The sequence below is a fragment of the Lynx rufus genome, unplaced genomic scaffold (assembly GCF_022079265.1).
Source record: "Lynx rufus isolate CCGP_SWC_20201006 ecotype Redwood Valley unplaced genomic scaffold, mLynRuf1.p SCAF_53, whole genome shotgun sequence".
NCBI classification, from domain to species: Eukaryota; Metazoa; Chordata; class Mammalia; order Carnivora; family Felidae; genus Lynx; species Lynx rufus.
Window position 1 is genome coordinate 252,291 of NW_025814871.1, and position 17,785 is coordinate 270,075.

The following is a 17,785-nucleotide window of genomic DNA, read 5'->3' on the forward strand; positions in this document are numbered from 1 at the left end:
ACCAGAAAAGGCTGCGTCTTTATTGGCCGAACGGGCTACTTGAGGGGGATGAAGCGGGACGAGTGGGTGGCCCCTATGCCGGGCCTGCCGTGCTTCACCGGCTTGTAGGTGATGGAGAACTCGCCCAGGTAGTGGCCAATCATCTCAGGCTGCAGGGGGGAGGAGCAGGGCAAGGAGTCAGGCGACCTGAGCAGACACGCCCCCCGCTGCCCGCCGCGCCCCGCCCCGCCGCGCCCCACGGGTACCTTGATTTCCACCTGGTTGAAGGTCTTGCCGTTGTAGACGCCCACCATGCTGCCCACCATCTCGGGCAGGATGATCATGTCCCGCAGGTGCGTCTTCACCACCTCGGGCTTCTCCATCGGGGGGGCCTCCTTCTTGGCCTTACGCAGGCGCTTCAGCAGCGAGTGCTGCTTCCGGCGCAGACCCCGGTTCAGCCTCCGCCGCTGCCGGGCGCTGTACAGCTGCATCAGCTGCTCGCTGGGGGGCGGGGGGCAGGGCGCGATGGCGTGAGCGGCTGGGCCGCGACAGTCCCCAGGGTCCAGCCGCGAACGTCGCTGCTGCCCCGCACCGCCCCAGATCTGGGGAGAAGCCCCCAAGGTCAAGAGCTGCGAGCTGCAGATGGGGAAACTGAGGCAGGCGGCTACGTGGCCGGCACCTCGTGGGCAAACTGCTGCACCTCCAGCCAACTAGGCCTCTGCCGACCTGTGTCCCCGGAAGGTGGGGGGGGGGGCGGCCCCTCACGGTCCCGCTGACCCAAGCTCACGCTCAGGAAGGCTGCGGGGAACCCGAGAAGCCCGTGTCCCCGCACCCAAGCCAGACCCCCGCCACCCTGCCTAGGAGCTTCCGGCCACGTGCCAAACCCCAGCCCGTTCTAGCTTCCCGCGTTTTCGGCGGGTGTAAACAGTGTCACGAGGGGACACCAGCAATTAGGTGCGACCCAAACGTCGCTGCGTCCAAACAGCGCCCCGGCCCCGCCCGGCCCCCTTACTAGGACATGTCCAGCAGCTGGTCCAGGTCCACGCCGCGGTAGGTGAACTTGCGGAAAGTGCGCTTCTTCTTCTGTTCCACTTCCGCCTGCGCGGGCCCGGGGCGCGGGTCAGAGGGCGGCCGCAGACTCGCCTCCCACCCCCGCGGCCGCCCTCGGGCGCCCACGGGGGCCCGCGGGGACACATGGCCTCCGGCCCGTCCCCGGGGAGCGCGGGCGGCCCCGGGTCGCTGGGGCTCGGCCAGGACACGTCGGCCTGCGCGGGCCTTCCCCGCCCCGCGCCATCCCGACACCAGCGCGGCCCGCCCCGCACCCCGATAGGCGGCGGCCCCGGAGGCTCAAGAGATGGCTGCCGCAGCAGGGCGGCCTGACTCCGGCCTTCACGGCGCGGCCAGACCGCGGATGACGCCGGATGAGTCGGGAACAGCCGCGCCAACCCGCAGCACTCACCATCTTGTCAGCGCTTCGGAAAGGACCGCCCCTCCGCGCCTGCGCGATTATCACGAGGTCGCCCGTGAGCCCCGCCCCGCGCCCGACAGCTCGGACGCGCTTCCGCTTTCTCGGCTGATGAGCGCGCCCTCTGCTGGCGGGAGGGCCGAGCGCAGGCGGCGCCCGCTAAGGAGACGCTGCGGCTGGGGCCTCGGACACATCGCCGCCTCTCTCGGAACCTCGCGCGCCTGCGAGCAGCAGGGGCTCCCCGTGGGTTCGGGCCCAGCGCTCCGCCGGAGCTGGCGTCCTAGTGCGGGCGGCGGACAGCCGGGAGGGGCGGGGCGCTGGCTCCGCACAGGTGCCCCGATAAGGCGGCCCTGATGGGGACCCGCCGCCTTTAACGGAGGGCCTCAGGTACAGTAGCAACCGTAGCGATGCACTACTAGGTTTCTGTAACGTCTGTGCACGTGACGTGTATAACGATGACAGAGAAGAAGGGACAAGGAATTAGAGCTACATAGTCCTGTCCCACTTCTGGGTGCACACCCCAATAACTGAGAGCAGGGAGACTTACATGTCCACAGCAGCATGACCCACTACAGCCCAAGTATGCATCCGCGGATGAAGGGTAAACACGATGTGGTCCATCCACACGCCGGAGTAGGATCCAGCCTTAGGAAGGAAGGACGTCTGCCACCCGCCACCACGTGGACGGACCCGCAGGACACTGTGTGCAGTGAGAGAAGCCAGACACAGAAGGACACGTCCTGCGTGACCCCACTCACAGGGGGTCCCTAGAGGAGTCCCGTCCACAGAGACAGAGAGTAGACGGTGGGAGCCAGGTGTGGGGCAGGGGGGCGGGGAGTCCGTGTTTCATGGGGACAGAGTCTCAGTCTGGGGAGATGGAAAGTTCTGGAGACGGGTGGTGGGGGCGGGTGCAGGACATTGTTGAGTGTGCTTGATGTCACCGAGCTGTGCACTTAAGAGATGGTTACAATGGCAAGTCTTAATGCGCATTTTGCCACAATAAGGAAACAACCTGGCGCCTGGGTGGCTCAGTAGGTTAAGCGTCCGACTCCTGATTTCGGCTCAGGTCATGATCTCCTGATTCCGGAGTTGCAGCCCTGTGCCGGGCTCTGTGCTGACAGCGCAGAGCCTGCTTGGGATTCTGTCTCTCCCTCTCTCTGCACCTCCCCCACTCATGAGCTCTCGCTCCGTCTCAAAATAAACATTAAAAAAAAAAAAAATGGGGCGCCTGAGGGGTCAGTCGGTTGAGCGTCCGACTTCGGCTCAGGTCATGATCTCACGGTTCGGGAGTTCGAGCCCCGCCATCGGGCTCTGGTGCTGACAGCTCGGAGCCCGGCGCCTACTTTGGATTCTGTGTCCCCCTCTCTCCGCCCCTCCCCTGCTTGTGCTCTGTCTCTATCTTTCAAAAATGAATAAACGTAAACAAATTAAAAAAAAAAAAAAAACCATGGTAAGCTCTAGAACAGCCTCAAAGAAAAGAACTCAAAAAATATGACAAAAAAATCATTAAAAGATAAAACGCTACCTTAGGAAATACTCATTTAACGCAAAAGCATGAACAGAGAACCGTAAGAACAAAACAAGGCACACAGCACGGAGCAAAAGCGAAATGGCAGGGGTAAACCGAGCACCACACTGAACACCAGGGGATGGGAGAGACCACTGGCCGGAGGGTGAGTTCTGGGAAGAGGGAGCCAGTGTGCAAAGACCCTGCGGTAGGAAGGAGGTGGGTGCTGCCACCACCGCCCCACCACCCAGCTGACTCTACGGTGCCCACGGCCGCGACTGAGGCTTCAGCCCCTTCCTGGCCTCAAGCTGGATTGCTGGGTGGGGTCTGGCTTAGACCAGTGGCTTTGTGGGGAGCCGGGGCTGGCCTGGGGGGAACAGAAGTCTGGAAAGAAGCCGGGCCCCCTCAACCATCTCTACGATCCTGTGGGTAGAGCCAATTAAACCCTCCCAAAGAAGGGGATGTCCCCCCCCACGTCTGCGACGCAGCACAAGCACGGTGTTTGAGGGCTACGGGCTGTGTCCTTCAGGGTGTGAAGGGGGCTCGCCTGTGCCCAGCAGAGCAAGGTGGGGGTCCCAGGAGCTCCTGGCCAGCTGGAAATCCGTGCGTCGTTTGCACGACGGCCTCTCACCAGGGAACCCTAATTTTACAGAGAATTTCACAAGTGAAAGGAGCTCATGTTTAACGTCGCGATGGCACGCGGTGTGGATGGAAGGCCCAGTCCTGCTCGTCTGTAAACCGGCCGTGGCGGCACCTCCTGAGGGCAGGGAGAAGACTCTGGCGGGGGCGGGCAGGTGCGGCCCCGCAGGGGCGTTTTGAGGGCTTCTCTTCGCCTTTGAGCTGAGCCACCCTCCCTGCCGCAGATCGCGAGCGGGCTGTGGGCGGGGACGAGGGCTACTGGCTGTTTCCTTCAGCACTTCATCTCCAGCCCCACACACTGTGGTGGCACCCCGTGCATTTTGGATCAATCCGTTCTTTTTACGTTTTAAAATCTTCATCGTGGTCTTTAGAATGAGAGAATGACGGCCTCCAAAGCCCCCAGACCTGGTTCTGGGACCAGGGATCTGTCACCTCACGCAACAGAGGGGACCTTAGCAAGGCCTGAGGCGGGGGTGACCCTGGGTACCCAGCGTCCACACGAGGTCCTCATGAGAAGGGGACAGAGACGGGCGGACCCCGCACTGCTGGCCGTGAGAATGGAAGAGGGGCCTCTGGAAGCCGGGAAAGGTGGGAGACGGGGATCCCTGGGGCCCAGAACTGTCAAAGGCGATTTGTGAGCGGCTTTAAGCCCTAGGTGGGTGGTGATCTGTCACAGGGGCCCTTAGACACCCCCCACATCAGAACAGGGGAGGACTGACCCATTTGGTTCATAGCGGATCCCCAGGGCCAGCCTCCCCCAGACCCAGGAGCCCCTCCCCACTCCCACAGGAAGTGGGGCCCAGAGCAGGAAGCCCTGTGCGCAGGCGAACGGACTCCCCCTCCCGTTGGGGCTGCACACAGGGCCTTCGCTGAGCGTCAGCCCCTTCTCACTGGGGAAGGAGCAGTCAAGAAAAGGGACAGAAAGGTCCAAATACCCAGGGCTGGAAAGGCCTGGCAGACACCTGGTGGCCGCCGTGGGACGCTGGCCAGAGCTCAGCCCTCCCCACCTCCTGGCTCAGGCCTCCCTCCTCCCTCACCTCCACCGTCGGTCCTTGAGCTCTAGGAGCCGGGGCCATCACGCTGCCTCCCGCCCCGGCCACGGGATGGCCCCCACCCACCCGGATCCGTCCGAGCACCTTTCCCTTGGCATTCGGCGGGTGGCCGCTGAGCCCCGGGAGCCTGGGCCGGCAGCTCGCACCAGGTCCCCGGCTCCCCACTCGAGCAGGTGGGGCCTGGCTCCTGAGCCCCGGGAGGTGGGGAGGGCCGGCACAGGTCTCCCGCAGGGACGGGCTCCTCCTGGACACAGAAGGGACGCACAGCCGACAGCAAGGAGGGAATAAAAGCACACAACGTGGGTTTCTAATCCAAACGCACTTCTCTTTATTCAAACCAGGGTCAAACTGGTCGGTGGGGACGCCCTGAAACCACGTGCGCGGGGAGAGCGGCTGACAAGGCCTCCTTGTCCTTGCTGCCGGGGCGGACGCGGGGCGGCGCCGGCAGAGGCTGGGCGGGCGCGGCCCCCACGGCGCACCTGCGGGCGCCGCCAGGCAGGTCAGTCGACAAAAGCAAGGAAGAAACAAAAAACAAAACACGCTCAGTAGACTTCTTCTGTAAGCTCCCAGAGTTTCTGGACCAACAAGCCCCGACCCTCAAAGCCAGGAGTGAGGCACTGAAACGCCCCTCACTGCCACCAGTGCCGACGGAAACCCTGCTTTAAATTAAAAAATAAGCCAGTATACATCGTAGAAAATTTCTCTTAAAAATCTCACAATTTGTAAATGTATATTTTTTCTTTAACATAAAAGTTTACAATATACGGTAAAACAAAAGGCTCAGGAAAATAATTTCAAAAAAAAGGAAGAAAAAGAAACCTGAAGTTTTGAATTAAAGCTGAAGACATTTTTTTTAAACCCTGTTGTTGAACCAGTGACTTTTTTTTATTGTGCTGATGGGTTAGAGAAAGAAATATGTTTAAAAACTTCAGTCCAGACACCCACAGCCGCCTCCAAAAGCCTCTCGCCCCCCTCCCCCCAACGGTGAGCCGCTATTTTTCTGCCAAGTTTGTGATTGTCACGAGTTCACAAGTTTTAAATCCTGGGTCTCGGCCGCCCTGACGTCCACACGGCGCCGGCCAGCTAGCGTCGGTACGGGTGGAATCCTTGCACGTTGTGGTTCTGACCCCGTCCAAAGCCACTTCCGCCGGCGGGGGGGCCCCCCGAGCCCGGCACTGAGGGGCCCCCATACGAGGGGGGCTGCTGGCTGGGATCTGAGAAGCCCTGTCCGAAGCCGGCCAAGTCCTGTCCGTAACCTGCAGGGAAGGAGCCCGGTGAGCTGCGGCGGGATGGCAGCTCTCGCCCTAACGGCCAGGGAGTGGTCTGTGCCCGCAGAGCCTGTCCCGACCCCCCGCAGGGCCCTGACCACGGTCTCTGTGCAGAAGGAAAAGCAGCTCAGAGACCCGGAGGACCCCACAGCCTGTCCCATCCGACCTCGGCCTCGCCTCCCCACCCAGTCCCGAGGACCTGGGGTTGGGCCCTGGCCACTGGAGACCTTTGAGCTCGGAAATGTTAAGAGGACCCGGCCCGGCTCAGTAGACCGAGGGTTTCTAAAAAGTTTAATCTTCAGTGTGATGCACCCGGGTGGGGGGGGGGGGGGGAGGGGTGCAGGCAGGGAGCTCAGGCACAATTCCCAGCGATTAAGAAATGCAAGCCTAGCCCAGGCCCCTCCCTCCAGGGTGACCCCCAGACCCGAGACAGTCCTCTCTGCAGAGCTGACCCCACCTGGGATCTTCCCTAAGACCGACGGGTGTGAGGAAAGACTGTGTGCCCAACCCAACGCCAAGCGTAAGTGACTCTGGGCACCGTGCCTACAGAGCCTGCCCCGGGCGGGCCAGGGCCCTCCTCGGAACAGGGCCTAGAGCCTGCAGCTGACCTCAGAATGCGTGGGAGGCACTCTGGAAAGGGGACCGGCACCAGCCCGCACACCTGGGGTGAAGGCGTGCCCCAAGGCCCCCGGATCCCCAGTAGAGGGTGCACATGGGGCGCCGACGCCTGCTGCCCGCAGAGGCAGAGCTCTAGGGCCCACGGGGCTGTGGCCAGTTGAGATCCTCGCCCCGGCAAGGGCCCCGTCCCAGAGGGCACCGCCAGGTCCACCCCCGCCCAGGACGGCAGAGGAGGCCGTGCCCGCTGCCCGGTACAGGCAGAGTGGGGACCGTGGATGAGAAGGTGCCACCTACCTAGGCCACATCACTGCTCAGCCTGACCATAAGAGTGTAAACAAAGTATGGGCCCGAAGCCTGACGGGTCTTGAGAATAGGTAGCCAGGCCTGGCAAGAGACGAGACCAGGGTGACTACCCCAGGGCAGCCTCGGCAGAGGGGCGGGGCGGGGCCACGCTGGCGGTCAGCACACCCCCGCCCGGGGCTGCTCGTGCGCCGGACACGTGTTCTGCTGGGGTGGGGGGTGGGGTGACAACCCACGCACTCAGGGACCGTGGCGTGGCACGGCGCCAAGGGGCCAAGCTGCTGCGATGCCGGGCTACTGGGAGCAGCCGGCCGAGAACGGCAATCGAGGGCAAGAACGGCCTCACACACAGACACTGAAGTCTTGGGCGAAACGCAGTGTGAACAACCACGTGGCAGTAGGAGAGCCCCAGGCGAGGAGACGTGGGCCGAAGCCATGGCTCCCACAGGAGCCCCAGGAGCCCCCGAAGCCCCAGAAGACAGGCAGCCCGCCCGCGTGGCCCCGCAGAGGTGGCAGGAGGCCCCAGGATGGAGGCCTGCTCTACCCAGGACACGGGGCCCAACCCCGTCCTCACGAGCCCCTCCCACGCAGGCCACGGGCCACCACCTCGTAGACCCCGGGCTCAGAGGCACCCAGTCCACGACCAGCCCCTCCGGTGAAGCATGGTGACGCCCTCGCCAGCGCCCGCCACAGACCAGAGCCACGAGCCCACGTGGCCAACAGGTGCCCTCCCTGCACGCTGCACTTGGAAAACGAGACCACCAAGGAACAGTGCCTGCTGGGGGCGCCCCACTGAGCCCGTGCGCACACCATCCTCCTGGGGGCCCGGTCACAGCCGCAGGCTCCCCAACCCACAGGCCCTGGGACGCCTGCCGCTCACGCGATGCGTTTCTCAGACAGCTCCCTAGCAAAACCCCAGGAAACCAAAATCCTTCTTTTCGTTTTGCCGGACGCTCTCCGACAAGCCCCAGCAGAGCGGGCCTCCGTCACAGACGCTGGCAGGGAGGGAGGCGGAAGGTGGCGGGGCCAGATCCCCGGCCCCAGGCCTCGAACGCAGGTCTCCAGAGCGGGCGAGAGTTACAGCCACTCACCGTACTGGCTGTAGGGGAAGTCTGGCTGGGCCGTCGGGGGCTTGCTCATGTCGGGGGCGGCCTGAGACGGAGGCGGTGGGAAGGCCAGAGGTGCTGCCCCTGGAGTAGCAGGTGGAGGAGGGACCCCAGGCGGGGCAAACTGATCCGGCGGTGGAGGCGGGGGCCCGTAGCCAAAGCCTGCGGGCAAACAGGAGAGGAAGACACACACACAGTGCACGACCGCGGCCCAGCCTACGGGAGCTGCCCGCGCCATTTCCCTCCGAGACGCACCAAGTGGCCAGGTCCTGGGGATGTGCCCCGGCTGGGAGAAGGCGGCATGCGGACTAGCGGTGGTCTGGAAGGCTGGGGTGCCCGGGTGGGCCTGGGGCAGCCTGTCACCGCACCTCTGACAGCGAGTGTCAGACAGGAACTCCACAGGGAGTAACTGCACTGAAATACTCTTGAAAAAACCAAAACCAGTTGCCTAACAAAGCACAATCTGTGCTCTGAGAAGACAAAAAGAATCACAGTGAGCCTTTCACGAGGGCGGGGGTCACGCCTGTCCACACTCTGTCCTGGGGGGCTCCAGAAAACCGGTTTCTATCCACCTGTGTTCTTGTTAGAAATAAAAATCTGGGGCACCTAGGTGGCTCAGTCAGTTAAGCGTCCGACTTAGGCTCAGATTATGATCTCACGGTTCGTGAATTCAAGCCCCACATCGGGCTCTCTGCGGACAGCTCAGAGTCTAGAGCCTGCCTCGGATTCTGTGTCTCCCCTTCTCTCTGCCCCTCCCCTGCTTTCTCTCTCTCTCTCTCTCTCTCTCTCTCTCAAAAATAAATAAACATTAAAAAGAAAAAGAAAATCTGACGTGGTCTGGGCCACGGGCAGCCGTGGAGCCCAAAAAATGTGACTGACCCAAGCCTGTGGTGCATCCCAAAAGCAGAACACGTGTGGGCGCCCAAGGTCTTAACGGGAAGACCGGGGGACAGTCTGTGTGGGCCGCAGGGCAAGAGCAGTGGCCAGCCACACTCGATCAGGTGAGGGTCTCTTCCCTGCTGAAGACCCAGTCACCAGGAGTGGCCACACCCTTTTCTTTTTTCCTTTAAACACTTTCCCCCCCCCCCGAGAGAAAAAGAAGTGGGGAGACAGCACACATGCACGAACAGGGGAGAGGGGCAGACGGGACGAGAGTCACATGCTCAACCGACTGAGCCACCCAGGCACCCTGGCCACACCCCTTCCTACCAGGGACGAGCACTGAACCTTGCAGGCCCGCCAGCCGCCCGGGCACAAAGCAGAACAGAGGAGAACTGAGACTCACTCCAGCTCGTATGCCCTCTAGCCTTTTGCTGCTTTGTTACAAGTTACAAGGCCAGGTCCAAAGGCCCCGTGCCGCGACCGCTCGCAGGGCCCGCCCCAGTGACGTGGCACACTCATCTTGGACAACACAGGTGTCATCCACACGGCCCTCCGAGCAGAGGGGCGTGGACACGCGGCACCCCAGCCCCCCTCCTGGGGCCCACAGGACTTACTGAACTGTGGAGGGGCACCGTAGCCCTGTGGGAAGCCCTGAGGAGGGGGGAAGCCTCCGGGAGGGGTGGACACAATGTAAGAGGTGAACGGTGGCGGTGGTGGGGGGGCTCCTCTTCCCGCAGGGGGCGGTCCATAGCCACCTGTAACACAGGACACAGAGGTGAGGGCAAGGGCGTGGCACACGAGGCTCCGGGCCGCCCTGGCCCGCCGCGGGGCCGCCCCATTTCAGACCCTGTTCCTTCTCAGTTGCCCATGATGAGGACTTACCGATTGCCTGTCCGGCTGGTACCCACATTCCTAAACAGGAAAACAGAGAGGGTGGTTGGTGCCCGTCAGCTGAGCCCCGCTCTCCCCGACAGCACTGGCTGTGCCGGTGAGAAGCCCTTCTGGAAACGCACCCGAGGGGCCTGGCGTCCTGTTGCACTGCGGGCACCAGGGCGGGATGTCCCAGCCCCGAGGAAGGCGTCAGAGGAGCCCGTGGCAGACCGGGAGCACAGGCGTGACCCCCAGAGCTTCTCCAGCACCTGGGTGTGGGGAAAGAGCTGCCGCTCGCGTCCTGCTTCTATGGGATGGGGGCCGGGGGTGGGGGAGGGGCTCCCAAGAGAAGCCCGTTGGGTCAGGTGGCCCCGGCCCTTCCACAGAACCCACCAGAAAGGGTGGGAGGAACACCCACAGATCAGGGGCTGGGAGGCACAGGTGGGACCTCAGGCTGGGCGGTGGGGGCTCGGGGCCGGCCACCAGCCGAGCTAGTGGGCACGCGGGATAACTGGTTTTCTAGGGCTGTGTGTTCTTTTGCAATAAAGAATTTTTTAAAAGACGACTCTGAGGGGCGCCTGGGTGGTGCAGTCGGTTAAGCGTCCGACTTCAGCCAGGTCACGATCTCGCGGTCCGTGAGTTCGAGTCCCGCGTCGGGCTCTGGGCTGATGGCTCAGAGCCTGGAGCCTGTTTCCGATTCTGTGTCTCCCTCTCTCTCTGCCCCTCCCCCGTTCATGCTCTGTCTCTCTCTGTCCCAAAAATAAATAAACGTTGAAAAAAAAATTTTTTTTAATAAAAAAAAAAAGACGACTCTGTGAGCCCAAAGAGGGTGCGCCAGGTGCCCTCTGGATGCAGAGAGCCCCACCTGACCTCCTTCTGCCCCTCCTTGGACACTAAAGGGGATAGAGGCTACCAGATCCTGTCCTGGAGCCCCTAGGCACCCCAATCCTTCTGCCAAGCCGTCCTTAACCACTCTGCTGACCCATCACGAGGATCTGACAGCCCAAGGAGCAGGAGCAGACCGAGAGGGTGAAGGAAACAGGACTCTGGGGCAAAAGTCCCAGTCTCCCTAAGAGCATCTTATCTTATCTGGGCCCCCGAGAGGGCCAGGCCAGGCCCACTAGAGGGGGTGATGGTGACAGTGATGGACTCTCAAATCCACCAGGTCCTTCTGCCCATCCCCCTACCCCCAAGGCACTGCCACAGACCCCGGGGACAGCAAAGGTGTCAGCACGAGGCATCGAACTGCTCCCTCAGGCCTGGGAGGCCCTCCTCCAGAGCACGGTACTTGGAGTAAAGATGCTCACTGCCCTCTGCCAACTACGGTTGAGACGCATCTGCCCCAACCACAGATGGGGACTCGGCTACGGCCCAGACACACCACCATCCTCCACACGGACCAGGTGACGACCTGGAACCTGGCCCCTTTCCGGTCTGCGTGCCGACCAGAAGGTGCCCCTCTAGGGGTGCGCGTGCTATCGGGGGGACCAGCGTGGAGCCCGCACGCCAACCTGCTGGGCAGGAGACCCTGGGGCCGGATGAGCAGGGAGTACCACCTGTGCCTTCGTGGACCCACCACCCCGCGGGCTTGGGACCCCGGCCCCCCGAGCAGAAACCCCTGAGGCGGCCACCCGGGGGCCCGGCCGGTTCTGGGTGCTGGGGCCTCACCTTGTGGGCCGTATCCTTGCTGCCACGTGGGTGGGGGCTGGCCTGCCCAGCCATTAGCAGCACTGGGCACGACCCGGCTGCCCCACTGGCTGGCACCTGGCTGTCCCGGCGCTTGGCTTTTGCTGTCGCGCGGCTCGGCCCGTTTAACTTCCACCTAGACAAATGGAGCTGTGGTTTAGGGAGATGCCGAGGGTCCCAGACCCCCTTCCCTTCAGACACACCCTTGATAACTTATGACTACACTTAGCATCTTATTATGACTTAAAACTAAAACTTAACTATAAACCTTAGGCCAGTATTCTCTTTTTTTTAAAAATTAAATTTTTTTTCTTTTTTTTCTTTTTTTTTTTTTTTTTGCTTAAAACATGTTTCTCAGGTACAACAGATGCAACGTAAGACGTGTTAAGCCCCACCCGCTGCGGGGCACCGAATGAAGGCCAAGAACCCTCAAGAGTTCTGGGTAACAAGGGGTCTTTCAGTGAAGGTAAAATGACAGCTTTCTCCTTTGGTGGCCTCCTCATCCCAGGGACACAGAGATCAGGACCGCCCGAACAGTCACAGCCCTCTCCCCGGGCCTCCCAAGGGCCCCGGCGTGGCAGGAGCCCGCCGCTACGGAGCACGTCGGGGAGCAGCCGGGCCCACACGCACGAGGCCTCTCCGGAGCCCACCCGCCCTGCCCTGTGCCGTGAGCTCATACCTGAGAAACACAGTTGGTTTCCTTAGGTTTTTTATTTAAAATGTCTAATGGAAGATAAGGACTTACCTTCCCCAGGCTAACGCTTAAAGAATCTCAATTAACTCAAAATAATGTCAGAGGGAATGGATGTGATAAAGAGAATCTTACATTACATCTAACAAAAAAAGTAAACGAACATGCAATAAAATGGACATTTGAATCAGTAAGCAATCTTCATACTGTGTTAGGTCAGCAGCCCAGGACCCTTCCTCTGTCGGGTGTTGTCAGGAGCCACAGCAGTGGGGGGGGGGGGGGGACGGGGACCCAGAGGTGCCCTACCTTAGTGTCCTACCTGCACTAGGCGCTGTGGCCACCACACAGCTCCCTCCCTTCCGCAGCCTCTGTCCCCCAATTATAGGGCTGCCTCGGCAGTTGAGAACCTTGAAATTTTTTTTTTTTTTTTTATGACAAGTTTTAATGAGGAGAGACAATAAAGCCACTTGGAGTCCTCCTTAGAGTCTCATCGTCTGATGAGCTAATAAGCGTATGTATTCAAAGTTCCATCAGTGGCGCCCTAAGACCCCTTCCTGTCTAACACACAGGGACTGGGACAGAGGCACAAAGACGCCACCTTCCTGGGGCCCCAAGGACACGCCACGGAGAGGAACAAAATCCCCGGTAGCTCAAGGCGATGTGACAGCAGGACCAAGGGACCCTTTCGAAGAACTCCAACTAACGAGTCTTCACGCACCCTCCTTAAGGGAATTTGGTTCCTGCTGACAAAGCGAAGAAGCCCTTGTAATTTTTGTTTAAAAACAACGTCTGCCGTCCTCCTGTGGGAACGTGGGTGCAGTCACTCACCCTATTGCTTCTAACTGGAGGGGGACCCCAGGCCTTTCTGGAGGGACCCCCACTAAGGAGCCAGCCCGCCAGTGAAGGTCGGGCCGTGGGGACAGGGCGAGGCTGGGGGCTCCCGCCCGTGTGCACCTTACTGTACAAGTTGAGCCCCACACCGAGAAGCCACCTCAGTCTCCGCTCTGTGCTCCGTGCAGACCAGACTCAGACACCGATGCGTCCTACAAAACCGGGGCGGGGACGGCCGCCTGGAGACGGGAGCAGATCCGTGCGCTTATCGGCCTTTCTGCCCCTAGAGCAGGCCCAGGCTCCGTCCAAGTTTTAAATGTCACGGTACCTTCAAGTATTGAACGCGGACTCCTTTGCACTTGTGTTTGTAACTGGCATGCGTCCTTGAGATCTGCATGCAAATTCTGAACTAAAAGCTTCAAGGGACGTCGGAGCGAGACTTGTGTGTGCTCGCTCAAGTTCAGACGGAATTAAGCCTGCGACAACACCTGCACTAGCCTCCTTTGGATGCACACAGCCGCGCGCGCGGCCGTGCTTATCAACTTCCGGGGAGCGGGCTGTGGGGCTGGGGCGGGGGGGGGGGGGGGGGGCAGGAGGGGCAGGAGGGGCAGGACCCCGTGGTGCCTCATTGCCCGCACGCTATCTTAACTGACAAAAAAAGCCACGGCCCCGTCACCAGGCCCGGGCTTGGTGGCGGAGGGAACGAGGAAGTGCCGGCTTCGTGGCACCCACGTGGCCCGCCGGGCTGCACAGAGCAGGTTCTGAAAGGCCCGAGACGGGAGTCCTGCAAAGCCTCTGCTAACGCTAAGGGACCCCACGCTGCAGAATTTCTACCAGCGATTTATTTGAGCGAGCCCCCCCCACCACAGCTCCGAGCCGCCCGCGTCCGCGGCAGCAACACAGTATGAAGACGGGACAACCAGAGGTCACTTGACTGCACGGAGGTAAGTACTACCGAGAGCATGTGCTTGGGGCCGGAGTTTCACAGTAAGTGACCCAATTAAAAAAAACCAATCCTTCAGGATGTTTACGTCTCTTTCAGTTTCACACGGAATCGGTTTTCAAGGGTTCGCCGCCCCCCACGTTACGGGGCGGCTGAGACAATCGGAATGCGGGACAGACATCTGAAGGAGTGGTCACGGAAACCAAGCCTGAGACAACCTGCGATTTCACTGGAGGCCAGCCCACAAGCCCCCCCCCCCCCCCCGCCCCCGCCCGAGCCCCTCGGCCGGGGCCCACCCCGCCCACCGGTCCCAGGGGGATCCAGAGCGAGGGGTGCCGGGAGCAGAGCCCCTCGGGCAGGATGGGCCCCCAGCTTTGGCAGACCCCCCCTGCCCCCCCCCCCCCAACACTGACTGACCCAGCCCCCTTTACCGTTAAGGAATCTGTGTTTCCAGTGAAATCCCTAAGTTGCCTAAGACTTGGTTTGGTCTTAAGGTAAAATAAAACTACAACTACACACTTTTTTGCCCATGATGTCGTGAAAATGCATGTTGACAGCCTGGTCCACTGATTGTTCGTCCTCGAAAGTAATAAATCCAAAACCTAGCCAACGACGAAGAGTGAATCAAGGTAGCAGGGCGTTGTGACACAAAACAGGGTGATGAACAGTATCAGGGCCGGGCCGAGGGGTCGCCCCAGGGTTTCAGGAAGCCGAGTGTGTGCGGCTGCGGTGACGCAGGCGGGGCTCCGTGTGGAAACACAGGGGGAGCCACGGGGGGGGGGGGGGGGGGGGGGGCGTCGCGGAGCGCGGCAGCCCGAGCGGTAAGACGGCGGGCGCCGGGCCGGAGCCAGAGCGCGCGGCGGAGGGGGCCGCCGTGCTCCCCCGGGGCAGGGGAGCGGGCCGAGAGCTCCGCCTCCGTCGGGGGGGGGGGTGTGTGCCGTGGGTGCGCGTCTGCTTTTCTGAAACCCGGGATTCTCCCCCTCGGCTTGCAATTTGCTTTGCAACTAGTGCTGACAGCAGCCATATATCGTTCTAGCGCGTTAAACAGAAGTACGGTCTCTACACAGTTAGTGCCTCGCTAAGCTTATCCAACGCTGTTGGGTAAGCCCAAGGAGTCCTCTCGAAGTAACATACGTATGTATACAGGTGTCTATCTGTACGTGTCTACTTAAGTAAAATACACAAAGATACAGGCCACAACGGGTTCCAGCAGGTCAAACTCTGCTGTCAGCAGCAAGAGCGAGAGGCACCGTGTCATCAAAGAGAGAATTTTAACGGGAAAAAAATTTAGCGTTTCCCAAACACAAGAAAGTGGCAGTATAAACGAAGTTTGGTTGGTCTGGGTGAGTGTGACCGCCCGGCTAACGTGGCACGTCTGGTCCTCAGTCGACTGCACTGTCTCCCCCGGGGCCCGTCTGCTCTGAGCACAAAAGGACGCGTGCGGCACAGAGCCGCCAAAGACCCCGGAGAACAAAAGGCAGCTGAGGGGAAGGGCTGGCAGCCCGGACCGGGCAGAAGAGGGGCGTGGGGCGGGGGCGGGGCCGATGGGAAGAGCCTGGGTCGGGCCTGTGCAGGGGGGGGGGGGGGGGGGGGGGGGGGAGACAGCTCAGAAACTTGGATGAGGCCGGAAGAGAGGGACACCCAGGATTCGGGAGGCTTCTGTGTCTGCACACGCGTGTGCCCGAGCGTGACTATGCACACACTCACACAAGAATCTGCACACGGCGTGCGAGAAGGAGCGGAATCGCGGCAGCGGGACGAGGACGAAAGACAAACAGGGGGAGCTAGAAGCTGGAGCGGGGAGACGCCGGAGAGGAAGGTGTGAGGCGAGCAGAGGCAGCGGCCGGGACCGGGGGGTGGGGGGTGGGGTGGGGGGCAAGGTCAGAGTCTCGCTGTCCCTGGTGAGACACATGCAGAATCCCCCGGACACGGACAGGGATAGTGTCTTAAATGAGCAGAGAGGGAGGAAGGAGGCAGAGCCTTGGAAAAGACCTAGGAAGAGGAGAAAGCGGGATGGGCTCTCTGGGGCGCCCCCGCCCAGCCCACTGGGGGCTCCTGCGGTCGCTCCCGCCCTGTGCTGCCCTGTGCTGGTCTGGGTGCTCGCAGGGACTCAGAGCCTGATGCGGAGGAGGGCAGCGTGAGCCTCCACGGGAACGTGGGTCCCAAGGCCAAGCCCGAAGCGCTCTCCCCACCACCTCCTCCTGCCTGCACCCCCAGCCCACGGCAGCTCAGTGTGCTCCCTGGGCCCAGGGCCAGGCCTCAGGGGACTGACCAGGGGTAGGAATCTAAGAGCAGCCCTCAGGATTCCACGTCCTGAAGTTTCACAAGACCCGAGGCAAATAGTGGAACACAACATGGGTGATGAACAGCAGGTTTAAAAATTAACATTTTCCCAAAGTGCAGGAGTGTCTGCAACCACAGGGCTGGCGTGGTCCGTTATAGCGCAAGAGGCGGTGAGTCTTGGGTAAGGAGCCCCGGGGCGGGGCGTCTGCATCTGTCTGTCAAGAGGCGACATCACCACTGAGGAAGCGGACAGAAACACACTGAAACTTCGTTTACACCCCACTGGAGCAAAGCCCGTTCCCTCCTCTGACTGCGGGACTGGCCTGTACCTGTGTGATATAATTTAGCACCTGGAGAAGAGAAATCTAAAGAGATATCGTTAATCACAAACAATTCACAGAGAGAAAAGGAAAAACAACTTACTTAACGTTACTGTACTTTACTATGAGACACTTAAGTACGTCACTAAGCATGTATGTCTACGTTAAAATTAAGCTAAGACTTAACAGCTTAATCGACATGAAGTGAGGATACGTCACTTATCATGGAGGAAGAGAAGGAAGGAAGTTCAAATGGCAAACTATTCTCCAGCATGGCGGGCGCATGCTGCGGCGGCGCCGGCTCAGTGCGCTAGGGGGGCCTCCGACGGGGGCTGGGGCGCGGGCTGCACGGCGCCCAGACTGGCAGGGCAGCTCACACAGCCGGTCCAAAAGCGGTGGATGAACCAAATCATACGGGCGGGCAGACAGCAGCAGCCACAAGAAAAAAAAAAAAAAAAAAAAAAAAAGAAGAAAAAAGGGGGAAAAAAAAAAAGAAAGAAAAAAAGGGAAAAGGGGGGGGCACAGAAACTGGGGTGCCCGCTGTCCCAGCCCCAGGAACCTCATGGGGATGCATTGAGGCAGCTCCTCACCCTCCTCCCGCTGCCCCAGTCTTAGGGGAACAGGAAACAAGAAAAACAACAAAAAAAAGCATGGGATGAGTAAAGTCAAGTCACGTTCAAGCCGAGCTGGGGCAGACCTAGCCTGACGCCATGGAATGAGGGCCTGCCGGGGCGGGGCGGGGCGGGGGTGGCGGGGGGACTCCGAGCAGGACGCGGCCCTGAGTGACGAGCGCACCATTTGAAAAAAAGCACCGATCTTTCTGTACACATTTAAAAACAGAAACCGTGTTAAAATTCATGTCAAGTTGTAAAAACTTCAAAAGAACGAGCCAAAAAAAACCCTGGGACGTCTGACCTCGGGAAGCAGACAGGCTGGGGCTGCACAGGAAGGGCCTACGTTTTAATCATGTCTCCAAATCATCCTTCTCTGAGGCAATGCTCGCTACCACCACCACCTCATCGTGAGATAGTTTGCCATCTGAAGGGGAAGGTCAAGGACAAACTCCATCTCTTTTACCTCGAGGCCTCTGTTTCTCTGCGTCGTAGATCATGACCACTTCTGTGACCTGCAAGAGAGACGGTGTTCGAGAATCCGGGTGCCACGGGCGGCCACCAGCACATCTGGCTACCACGGAACTCCCGAGGCAGCGGCAGCTCGGGGCTGCGTGCGGACGCTCCCCGGGCAAGTCCAGAGGCCCCGAGGCCGGCCTTACGGGCTTTGACGCACGAGACTCATGGGACCCGAGACAGGGAAGCACAGGCCACCTCTGCCCCAAGTGCTCACG

The 17,785-nt window shown here is 60.8% G+C and overlaps 2 protein-coding genes across 4 annotated transcripts in view; both read right to left on the minus strand.

Moving 5' to 3' along the window:
• RPS15 (ribosomal protein S15) overlaps positions 1-17,785 on the minus strand; it is a 21,543-nt gene continuing 3,758 nt past the window's right edge. Inside the window, exons 3-7 of the mRNA XM_047100880.1 lie at positions 10,600-10,605; positions 1,439-1,451; positions 992-1,077; positions 246-480; positions 1-149 (exon numbers count right to left, since the gene is read on the minus strand). Coding sequence (XP_046956836.1) covers positions 36-149; positions 246-480; positions 992-1,077; positions 1,439-1,441 — 438 coding nt within the window. The 5' untranslated portion in view covers positions 1,442-1,451; positions 10,600-10,605 and the 3' untranslated portion in view covers positions 1-35. The remainder of the gene's footprint in view (positions 150-245; positions 481-991; positions 1,078-1,438; positions 1,452-10,599; positions 10,606-17,785) is intronic.
• DAZAP1 (DAZ associated protein 1) overlaps positions 4,947-17,785 on the minus strand; it is a 24,855-nt gene continuing 12,016 nt past the window's right edge. For all 3 annotated transcript variants that reach the window (XM_047100875.1, XM_047100874.1, XM_047100876.1), the window contains exons 6-12: positions 17,518-17,566; positions 14,357-14,439; positions 11,355-11,508; positions 9,699-9,728; positions 9,431-9,571; positions 7,920-8,096; positions 4,947-5,898 (exon numbers count right to left, since the gene is read on the minus strand). In XM_047100875.1, coding sequence (XP_046956831.1) covers positions 5,726-5,898; positions 7,920-8,096; positions 9,431-9,571; positions 9,699-9,728; positions 11,355-11,508; positions 14,357-14,439; positions 17,518-17,566 — 807 coding nt within the window. In that variant the 3' untranslated portion in view covers positions 4,947-5,725. The remainder of the gene's footprint in view (positions 5,899-7,919; positions 8,097-9,430; positions 9,572-9,698; positions 9,729-11,354; positions 11,509-14,356; positions 14,440-17,517; positions 17,567-17,785) is intronic.